This window comes from Diabrotica virgifera, chromosome 10 (genome assembly GCF_917563875.1).
Source record: "Diabrotica virgifera virgifera chromosome 10, PGI_DIABVI_V3a".
Classification (NCBI taxonomy): Eukaryota; Metazoa; Arthropoda; class Insecta; order Coleoptera; family Chrysomelidae; genus Diabrotica; species Diabrotica virgifera.
In genome coordinates, this window is record NC_065452.1 from 5,387,217 (window position 1) to 5,399,282 (window position 12,066).

At 32.1% G+C, this 12,066-nt stretch overlaps 1 protein-coding gene across 4 annotated transcripts in view; it reads right to left on the bottom strand.

Annotated features, from left to right (window-relative positions):
* The window catches only part of LOC114331646 (endothelin receptor type B), a 289,732-nt gene that overhangs the window by 85,919 nt on the left and 191,747 nt on the right, over positions 1-12,066 (bottom strand). Inside the window, exon 1 of one of the 4 annotated variants that reach the window (XM_050641490.1) lies at positions 7,701-8,048. The exons of 1 other annotated variant lie outside the window; for it this stretch is intronic. In XM_050641490.1, coding sequence (XP_050497447.1) covers positions 7,701-7,928 — 228 coding nt within the window. In that variant the 5' untranslated portion in view covers positions 7,929-8,048. Of the gene's footprint in view, positions 1-2,990; positions 3,091-5,963; positions 6,082-7,700; positions 8,049-12,066 lie in introns of those variants that run through there. 2 more of the 4 variants (XM_050641491.1, XM_050641492.1) reach the window with 2 other exon arrangements.

Here is a 12,066-nt window from a genome sequence, read left to right on the forward strand (position 1 = left end):
TTTGTCATATTATAATAAAAATAATGTTTCATACAAAATTACCCAATTCATAGAGAACTCTGGCGTTTACATAATGCTTACAAACTCAAAATGAGTGGTTAGATTATGAAAAAATGGTTATTGTCGATAATTTCTGGTGTTAATTGCCGCCTTTATTTTATGGTGTTTTCATTTTATTTAAATGCCTTGTTATAAAAGTTACAATGTTATAAATGTAATCTTCTTCTTTACGTGCCACCTCCGCGACGAAGGTTGAGAATCATTGCTATTCTCACTTTCGACACTACAGCCCGAAAGAGTTCAGTTGAGCTGCATCCAAACCATTCTCTAAAATTTCTCAGCCAGGACATTTTTCTCCTACCTATGCTGCGCCTTCCTTGAATCTTTCCCTGCACAATTAACTTTAGAAGTTCATATCTGTCACCACGTGTTATATGACCCAAGTATTGAAGTTTTCTTATTTTGATGGAATCCAGTATCTCCCTGCTGTTCTGTATTCTCCTTAGTACTTCCTTATTGGTTATTCTGTCTGCCCAGGAGATTCTCAGCATTCTTCGATACGTCCACATCTCAAATGCTTCCAATCTATTGATGCATTGTTTATTGAGATCAATGTCTCCACACCATACAAAAGAACAGAAAATACATAGCATTTTAGTACTCGCTTTCTAAGATCTAGGCTGAGGTCTCTACTACACAATATTTGTTGCATATTAGTGAATGCACTTCTAGCCTTTTCTATTCTAATTCGGATTTCTTTGGTATAATCGTTTGTTTCACTAATGTTCGTCCCTAAATAGGTATAATTCTGAACTCGTTCTATCGTCTTATTATTTGCGTGTAGATTGATGTTTCTAATATTTTTCTTTGATATAACCATGAATTTCGTTTTCTTCAGGTTTAGTGACAGACCAAATTCTTCACTTGTTGCAACAACCTTATTTAAAATTCTTTGTAGATCTGTAATAGTTTCTGCTATTAGTATTGTGTCATCGGCGTACCTAATTTCACATATGGGTAGGCCATTAATTTTTATGCCTGCAACTTCATCTTCTAATGCTTTTTTGAATATTTCTTCGGAGTATGCATTAAACAGTGATGGCGACAAGACACAGCCCTGTCTCACTCCTCTTTTGATTTTTATTTTATTGGTGTTTAAATTATTTATTCTTATGACAGCTTCTTGTTCATAATACAGATAATTTATTATTCTTATATCCCGTTTGTCGATGTTCTTTGTTCTCAGTAGTTTTATTAACGGATTATGTTTCACCGAAACATATTTGTGCTTCGTCGACTACTCGAAAGCGTTCGATAATGTAAAGTGGCATAAAATGTGGGGAATACTGAGAGACATGGGTACCCCCGAACATTTAATATACCTGCTGAAACATGTGTATATCAACAACACAGCAAACGTAAGAGTCATCAACACATACTCCGATAATTTTAAACTAAAAGCCGGTGTTCGTCAAGGATGTATTATCTCTCCCACGTTATTCAATATATATATATATATATATATATATATATATATATATATATATATATATAGCGAACACATCATGCGCATTGTATTCGACGGATGGCTAGGAGGAATATCAGTCGGAGGCCGAAAAATCAGCAATCTCCGCTATGCTGACGACACTTTAGTACTAGCATCATCAACAAATGAACTTGAATACATCATGTACAGACTAGATACTATTACTCGTGAATATGGACTTAAAATTAATGCACAGAAGACCAAGGTAATGATAATCGATCGAATTAGAAATAACCAGCCGGAAATACGAAACGTAGCGGGGTTTGAAGTGGTAAGCCGTTTCAATTACTTAGGTTCTGTTATCACAAACAATGGTGGATGCGAAGAAGAAATACGCCGACGCCTTACAATGGCCAGATCAGCAACGGTCAAACTCACTAAAATATGGAAAGATACGGCCATAACCAGGAACACGAAACTGCGCCTGGTACGGACGCTTATGTTTCCTATCGCTACCTATGCTTCAGAAACTTGGACCATTAAAAAGTCCTACTCACGACGTATAATGGCCTTTGAAATGTGGGTATATCGTAGAATGATGCGCATACCCTGGACAGCACATCGCACAAATATCAATATTATCAGAACTCGACATCAACACTAGGCTTACCACCATCATCAACTAAAATATATTGAGGTACTTTGGATACATTACCAGACGAAGAGAAGGCATGGAGAGGTTAGTGGTTGAAGGCAAGGTAGAGGGTAAATGAACTCGAGGAAGATCGCCACTCCGATGGTCAGACCAAATAAAATGCGCCACCGGTTACTCTCTGTCTGAGGCAGCACACCGCGCCCAGGAGAGAGAAGAATGGATAGCAACCATTTGTCAAATACCATAACGTCACCACATCCTTACGAAGGATAAAGGACAGAGGAGGAGGAGGTTTCACCGTATCGAATGCCTTGTTATAATCTAGGAAGCAGACATAGATGTCCTGGTTTACATCTAAACATCTCTGTATTAGCACATTTACTGCAAATAATGCTTCTCTGGTTCCTTGAGCATTTCTAAATCCGAACTGAGTTTGTCCAATGTCTTGTTCTAACTTTTTGTATATTCTACGATGAATCTTTAGAAATACTTTGAGTATGTGGCACATTAGACTGATGGCACGGTGTTCGCAACATTGTCTGGCGTTTCTCTTTTTCGGTATAGTCACGAATGTTCGATGTTAATCTACACACTCAATACATTAATATACATAATAAATTAATTTGGATTTCATATTATTACGTTTTCTTCGTAGACTTACAATAATCATTAATAGCTAAAAAGAATTAGTTATAATAATTTTAAATTAAAAAGATATTCTCTCATTTAAAAATTAATTGTAATTTTAATTACTGTAATGTTCTGTACTATAAATAAAAAGAATATCATTTATTTTGAATTTTTATATTTGAATACTATTAATACTCTAATTCTAATAATTTTTCATACCTGCAAATATTGAGCAGCAACTATTAAAACCGGTGAATCTGGCGGCATACTGGCATACTGTATGTAGCAGCAGTTATGGGACCACTTAAACAACACACAAAAAAAGTCCCAAAAGCAAAGGCCTTTTTGACCCCCGCCCCCAGTAGAGATTAACCGCTAAAGTCCCGTTGCCGATTACACCCACGAAAGACAAGCACCCATACATTTTTACCAAACTATCGATTTTGCGACTCCAAACAAAAGTGCTCAGGAATATTGTAATTGCTCCCTGGCACATTAGAAACAGCGATATCTACGTGCAGAAACTTCACCAAAACGTGAACATCAAGGTCATCCAGCTTCTCGATAACACAAACCATACAAGAAAACTTAAGAGGAGGAAGTCTTGTAAGTGATTGATCAATTTTAAAAGCAGAGCATTGTGCGGCATAGTGTATTTATAAGTTCTATCTTAGGAACACCAATAACTTGGTTTATATTATACTCCTGTAGTTATGTCAGTTGGAATCTGAGTGATCAGATTGCAGTAATACTTAATAACCGCTCCCTGAGGGTGTGTTAAAAAGTATTGTTAAATAAAAAAAATGAACTAAATGAATTAAACGTAAACTTTTCTCATATCTTTTCCTAGACGAATAAAAACGGAATGTGATTGATTGTGAATCCTTTCTGTTTTCTATATTCGTCTTCTCTATGCATTGTAAATTGTGGAAGGCAGAGGTTTAGGATGTTAACCGAGAATGGTTTGAATAAGAAAAGTTTTCAGATTTAAATTAGTGTATATTATTATTTTTAATAATGTATTCTGTATCCTTAAAAAAATTGAATTTTTAATAACTTAACTGTAAGTTTATCTATGGATGTAAGCCCATTTAACTAATTTTAGTTAAACTGATGATGTGTATGGATTCATATACGAAACGCCTTCAATAAAGTATGAATTATCATCCTTTCTTTGTAAATCCTTTTGTTTTTGTTTTAAAAATTGTATTGTAAATTAATACTATCTAAAATCTAAAGGAAAGTTCTAAACTATAAGGAATACAAAGAGGGAAATAATAACCCTCTTACCGTTAATATATCGAAAGCAAACAGTGAAGCGTCCATTAAAATAACCGTGTATACAAACAGACCTTTTAACTAGGTTCCACAAAGTGTATGAGTCTCAAAGTGTGTATCTCAAAGTGTATACGTCTATTATAGTAATAATTTGTATGAGTCATATAATAAAAAGAATGTTTCATACAAAATTACCCAATTCATAGAGGAGAACTCTGGCGTTTACATAATGCTTACAAACTCAAAATGAGTGGTAAGATTATAAAAAAATGGTTATTATGGATAATTTCTGTTGTTAATTGCCGCATTTATTTTATGGTGTTTTCATTTTATTTAAATGCCTTGTTATAGGAGTTACAATGTTATAAATGTAATATATACCCTCAATACATTATTATAATATAGTCCGTCTAGAAAGTATCCGGAATTTTATATTTTTCCTAATTTTAATAGATTTCCTTTTTGTAACATTTTAAGACAAAAGTAATGCATCAAGTAGGTACTTTGTGCCGATAGTAGGTTATGGACAAAATCACATGACCACACCATCTGTCAAATATTGTTGTTTGTAAACAGACTTAAGATTTGTGAAATAATGTCGCAAGTAGAAAAAAGAAATGTGGTGGAATATTTCTGTAGAAAGGGTGTCCGAAACGTTAAAAAAATAGTGCAACTGACTGAACTCGAAAAAAGTGCAGTGTATGAGACAATAAAGAGGATACAAATGGCATAGATATGAGACATAGACCAGTTTCGGGTACACCGCGTAAGATTCACGGAAACATTTTAAATGCTTTAGTGGCTTTAGGACGACAAAATCCGCGCCTAGGGTTTCGGAAATTAGCGAACAGATTTGGAAATTAACGAAGAATAAAAGTATGCCCAGAAACTGTCCGCATTTCACTGAAAAATCAAGGCTACATATCAAGGAATCCAAAAAAAGATCCTTACGATGACACCTCTGCAAAGGCAACGAAGAATATACGTCAACGTTTTCGAGAAGATAATTTTAATAATGTCTTTATATCTGATGAAAGTTGTTTCCAGCTTGGTGCAAATCATCTAAAATCCTATCAAGAGAAAATGTTACCGTTCATATTTCCAAATTTCCCACTAAAATAATGGTTTGGGGAGCAATATCTCAGCGTGGTGCAACACCTCTCTGTATAGTTAATGGTACTGTTGATAGTGCGAAATATTGTGACATCCTAAATGGTTTTCTTCTTGAAACGGCTCATGTTTTTTATCCAGAGGGGTAGCGTTGTCAGCAAGATAATGCAAGATGCCATACTTCTGCTTATACTCAAGCTTGGATTCAAGAACACGAATTGGCAACAATTCCGTGGCCAGCAGCATCTCCAGATCTTAGCCCCATTGAAAACATATGGGGACTGATAAAGATTGAAGTGGAACGAGCAGCGCCACGAGATAAAGAAGGTTTGATTCGGTCAGTTTTACAGGCCTGGAACACCATTACGGAAAATTATTGCCTTGACCTAGTTTCGGGTGTACCTGGACGTTTAGTTAAGTGTTTAGATTTAAATGGAGGTTGTATAAGTAAATGAGATCAATTATTTGTTGAAATTTTATATTTCAAGTGATAGAAGTAAATACCGTAAAATTATAATTCTGCTTTCTTTTTTCCGGATACTTTCTAGACGGACTATACATAATAAATTAATTTGGATTTCATATTATTACGTTTTCTTCATAGAATTACAATAATCATAAATAGCTAAAAAGAATTAGTTATAATAATTTAAATTAAAAAGATATTCTCTCATTTAAAAATTAATTGTAATTTTAACTACTGTAATGTTCTGTACTATAAAGAACAAAAAGAATAACATTTATTTTGAATTTTTATATTTTAATACTATTAATAGGTACTCTAATTCTAATAATTTTTCATACCTGCAAATATTGAGCAGCAACTATTAAAACCGGTGAATCTGGCGGCATACTGTATGTAGCAGCAGTTATGGGACCACTTAAACAACACACAAAAAAATCTGCAATGATAAGTCCCAAAAGCAAAATACTTTTTGACCCCCGCCCCCAGTAGAGATTAGCAGCTAAAGTCCCGTTGCCGATTACACCTACGAAAAACAAGCACCCATAAATCGTTACCAAACTATCCATTTTGCGACTCCAAACAAAAGTGCTCAGGAATATTGTAAATGCTCCCTGGTACATTAGAAACAGCGATATCTACAGAGGTCTAGGGATGGAGACTGTGAACCAAACTATAGTCAAAGCCAAAATTCACGTGCAAAAACTTCAGCAAAACGTGAACATCAAGGTCATTCAGCTTCTCGATAGCACAAACCATACAAGAAAACTTAAGAGGAGGAAGCCTTTTAAGTGATTGATCAGTTTTAAAAGCAGAGCATTGTGCAGCTTAGTGCATTGATAAGTTCTATCTTAGGATCACTACTGAGTGAGTTCTTGGTTTATAATATTATACTCCTGTAGTAATGTAAGTTAGGATCTGAGTGACCAGATTGTAGTAATAATAACGGCTCGCTGAGGGTGTGTTAAAAAGTATTGTTAAATAAAAATAATTGAATTAAATGAATTAAACGTAAAATTTTTTCGTATCTTTTCCTAGACGAATGAAAACGGAATGTGATTGCATATTGTAGAAACCTTTCTGTTTTCTATATGCCTTGTAAATTGTGGAAGGCAGAGGTTTAGGATGTTAACAGAGAATGGTTTTAATAAGGAAAGTTTTCAGATTTAAATTAGTGTATATTATTATTTTTAATAATGTATTCTTTATCTGAGACTTTCCTATTTCCTTAAAAAAATTGAATTTTTAATAACTTAATTGTAAGTTTCTCTATGGAAATAAGCCCATTTAACTAATTTTAGTTGAACTGATGATGTGTATCTATTCATATACGAAACGTCTTCATTAAAGTATGAATTATCATCCTTTCTCTGTAAATCCTTTTGTTTTTGTTTTAAAAATTGTATTGTAAATCACTACTATCTAAAGGAAAGTGCTAAACTATACGGAATACAAAGAGGGAAACAATAACCCTTTTACCGTTAATCTATCGAAAACAAACAGTGAAGCGTCCATTAAAATAACCCTGTATACAAACAGACCTTTTAACTAGGTTCCACAAAGTGTAACGTCTATTATAGTAATAATTTGTATGAGTCATATAATAAAAAGAATGTTTCATACAAAATTACCCAATTCATAGAGGAGAACTCTGGCGTTTACATAATGCTTACAAACTCAAAATGAGTGGTTGGATTATGAAAAAATGGTTATTATGGATAATTTCTGTTGTTAATTGCCGCCTTTATTTTATGGTCTTTTAATTTTATTTAAATGCCTTGTTATAGAAGTTACAATATTATAAATGTAATCTATACACTCAATACATTATTATACATAATAAATTAATTTGGATTTCATATTATTACGTTTTCTTCGTAGACTTACAATAATCATTAATAGCTAAAAAGAATTAGTTATAATAATTTTAAATTAAAAAGATATTCTCTCATTTAAAAATTAATTGTTACTTTAACTACTGTAATGTTCTGTACTATAAAGAAAAAAAAGAATAACATTTATTTTGAATTTTTATATTTTAATACTATTAATACTGTAATTCTAATAATTTTTCATACCTGCAAATATTGAGCAGCAACTATTAAAACCGGTGAATCTGGCGGCATACTGTATGTAGCAGCAGTTATGGGACCACTTAAACAACACACAAAAAAATCTGCAATGATAAGTCCCAAAAGCAAAGGACTTTTTGACCCCCGCCCCCAGTAGAGATTAACCGCTAAAGTCCCGTTGCCGATTACACCTACGAAAAACAAGCACCCATAAATCGTTACCAAACTATCCATTTTGCGACTTGATACTTTTCTTAAAAAGTTTTAAATAATGGGGATTGAATATACAATTTTAGCAACACAAGAAGCGTCATAATCAAAAGGAGAGCGAATGAAGCTCCTACCCCTAGTATTGCCCGGCAGAAACTGAACCGAATTTTGAACGCACCGGAGGCAGAGAGACTGCCACCCCCAGCTTCTTTTCATCCCTGACAAATGTTAGTCGCTCAGTAGCTCAGTGGTCTGGTCATGAAAGTTCTGAGAAATATACTTTGTTACCTGACGCGACGGTGTAATCATATAACTCAGAATAATAATTTGAAATATACATTTGCATTTTATTCTATTATATGAAGGTAGATATTTCATTGATTGTTCGTATATGAGTTTATGTTAAAAAATATGGGCGGAGGTAAATTCCTCACCAACCAGTAAAAACATATAATCTGACAGGTACTTTCCTCACCAAATTTAAAGGTTCCTATTAATCCGGTGGGTATTTTCCTCACCAACTCACTCAGGCAATAAAATAAAAATATAGGTTTAATTTAAGAATTTCTATTATGAAAGCATCCTAAATCCGAATACAAGACATTAATTTCCTTACATTATAATAATAGTTTATAATATAGATAATATGCAAGACGTATAAATTATTATTTAATATTTACTATAATAAGACAGACACTTTACAAAATCCATTCTAGTCATTTGATTAGACTGATAACTTATTAATAAATTTACTACATTTTTCAATTTCAGTTTAACTTGTTTATCTTTGATAGGTTTTGCAATATGCAAACTTTAAATTTTAACATACGTATCTACCTGAAATTATTTAATTTTTTCAAAGAAAATATATATGCATGGATGCGTATTACAAAACGATAAATTAAAATGCGAATGAAAAGATTCGCAAGCATTCGTAATACGAATAACAGAAGAATTTGCCTCTGTCCACAAATATATGGAGAATATGGCATTTTCGTCTATATAAGTTTCAACTAAATAATCAACATATCATCTTAAATTTCATTTCCTAGTTTGCATGACATTAAATCAAACACAAAACAATCTGATATGTCTTCTGGTTTTATATGTAAGGCCAAAAGTATGTTTGAGTCACTTGCCTCTTTCAGAATCATTTTTATATTCTGATATTAAATCAAGAGACCAAGACATTTCTATACCAAGCTTAGTGTAGGTGAAATTTACAACCATGTATTTCAGTGTTCGGACACATTTCAATGATTGCATTCCTTTTCAAAATTTTCAAAAATTTTACTACCATTAAACTCAATTTTGAGAGCTTAAAAAATTTCTGATTTTAACAAATAAAAATATTGTTGTAAATTTCTGTTTTTTTGTTTGGCAGTAAACAGTATAATAAAGAAATATAATGCACATTAATTAGCCCATGAATAATGAATAATTGCAATGTGCCATCCATATAAAAAAATTCAATGTGGCTAAAAGTCTTATATTTGTTTCACAACTAAATAAAATTATCCTACTTTTGACACAGTTTATAAAGAGAAAATTTTTCCTCTTGATTGTTTTTTTGAGCACACCCCGTCACAAATTCTTGAACCTTATCAATATTGGAAGGAAGTCGACCAGGCATCATTTTTCGTCGATAATTATATATTTTTTCTTATGTAACTGACAACAATCGTTGTAGGTCTGAATCCCGCGTATGAAAAAAAAGTTGATTAATAGCAAGCTGAAAATGTGTTAATAGCTTAAGGGTGTCTAGTCGGACAAATTTTGATATATGGGAACACTGGAACAGGTGAAGTTTTAATTGCGGAACAAGTTAAAAATTTGGAACGGTCAGACCACGAAAACGGCACATTTATTTTGTCCTACAGAACAGAGATTAAACTCTCATGCAAAAATCAGACTGCTATTTATAACCAAATGGGCGTTTAATGAGTGGAACATGTAGAATATGTCAAATGACAGGAATTATGACAGGTGATAAATAGCAGTCTGATTTTTGCATGAGAGTTTAATCTCTGTTCGGAGAGTTTAAGTCTATTCTGTCGGACAAAATAAATGTGCCGTTTTCGTGGTCTGACCGTTCCAAATTTTTAACCTGTTCCACAATTAAAAATTCCCCTGTTCCAGTGTTCCCATATATCAAAGTTTATCCGACTAGACACCCTTAAGCTATTAACAAATTTTCAGCTTGCTATTAATCAACTTTTTTTTCATACCCGGGATCCAGACCTATAGTAATTGTTTCAGACAAATTAGCTGCAAGTGCTTGGCGTATAATTTTTGCTTGTTTTTCAATTCTCTTCGGCTTTACGTTTACAATAGTTAGAAACAATTTTTCGATCTAACTTCTGACAATTCGGTTCATGATTGATTATGTTGTCGGCTACTTCTAGATATTGTAAAAGTTGCACCAATAGTAAAAAATTTCGCACTACAAGTTGTTTTATCCTCCAGAACACTTCTTCACTTCTTAAAATTTTCACTTTATAAAAAATAAAATTTTCAAATACCACTACCGTGTAAGGTTTACCGCGATCACTTTCTATTAAACATGCCATTTTTGTCAAAATTCCAATTGTGATTGTGACTAAAAATAAAATACTATTATTAATTAATTAATTATGATAATTATAGGTACCTACTGTAATTTATTAGTAGATAAATAATTCAATTGAATGCCTTTTAGTAAAATCTACCTGAAATAACTGAAATAACCATTTTGGTCTTGGTGAGGAAAATACCTGTGGGATTATGACATACCCTTATAAACGCAGGTAAAAGATTATTTTGGTGAGGAAATTACACCCGCCGAAAAATATGTATCTTCGAAAATGGTACTTAGTGTGAACAAAAAAGTAGGGTAAAAAAAGATAAATATGTGTAAAACATAGATAAATAAAAGACCGATTACTTATATGTATAGGATCTGAGGTTGGAGATTTAAAATTAAGTTTAGAAGAGACTATTAACAGTTGTAAGACTTTTAAGTATTTGGGTTAATGATAAGCCGAGATAGTACTTCTATGAAAGGTATAGAAACAACAAGCTGAAAATACGAGCATTATCATAACGAAAACTTTGTTTATTTGTGTGTTTTAATTCATAATATGAAAAGTTGTTATTATGAAAAGTTGTTTAGAATTAAAAATTATTTTTTAATGTCCAATTATATCATTCTAATTTAAATATTGTGAACTATAAAGGCACTTTACTCTTGTTTGAAATTCATATTTTTTATATACCTCGTATAAAATTAATAAAATTTGATATATGATGGTTGCATCATAAATCTTAGACCATGAAGAGCTTTTTATGAAGAATAACTACTTTTCTTCGTCAAATTAAAAATAAAAGAGTTATAAATGAAAATGTTGTTGGTATCCCTAATTTGAGAAACATCTTCAAATATTTTTTTCCATTAGAAGGATGTAATTGCACATATCAGACCATAATTTTTTATTCCAAACAACATTTCATATAGGAAGTCGGTTCGCTAAACTCAAATACTACACAACTGGCTAGTGATTTTAGTCAGTAAATTTGCCAATTTGGCAAAAAAAAAATTACTAAATAGTTAATAATTGCTTAATAATTAGTAATTTTGCCAATTTTGGCAAAATTGCCAAAAACAAAAAAATTACCTACTAAAATCACTAGCCAGTTGTGACTGAGTGTAGTGAACCGACTATAATAACAATTTTCATTTCATAACAAATGGAACAGTCCATTTGTCATTAGGTACTCCATTTGAGGGAAAGCCGTATACTCGTATAAACCTTTTTAAAATTTGTTATATTTGAAAATTGTTAATAAATTATTGCTTTTAAAATATACTCACATTGTATTTTTGAACATCTTATTTATTTTATATGATAATTAAATTCACTATCAAATGTCATTGATATTTTATTAATACTTAATTTAAAATTTAGTTTGAAATTCACGAAGTGTCAAACTCAAATATAAATAACCTATGCTTTGCTCAACAAATTCAGATTAAAAAAAAACTAGCTTACTTACTAGCAACGATTTCAGCTGACGTTTAGTGTGTCGGCAGAAAATAAAAGGATTGTGACTTCACATTTTAGATTTTAAAGTCGATTATCTCGAAGACGGTTAGAGATATCGAAATGCCGTTTTCAGATTTGGA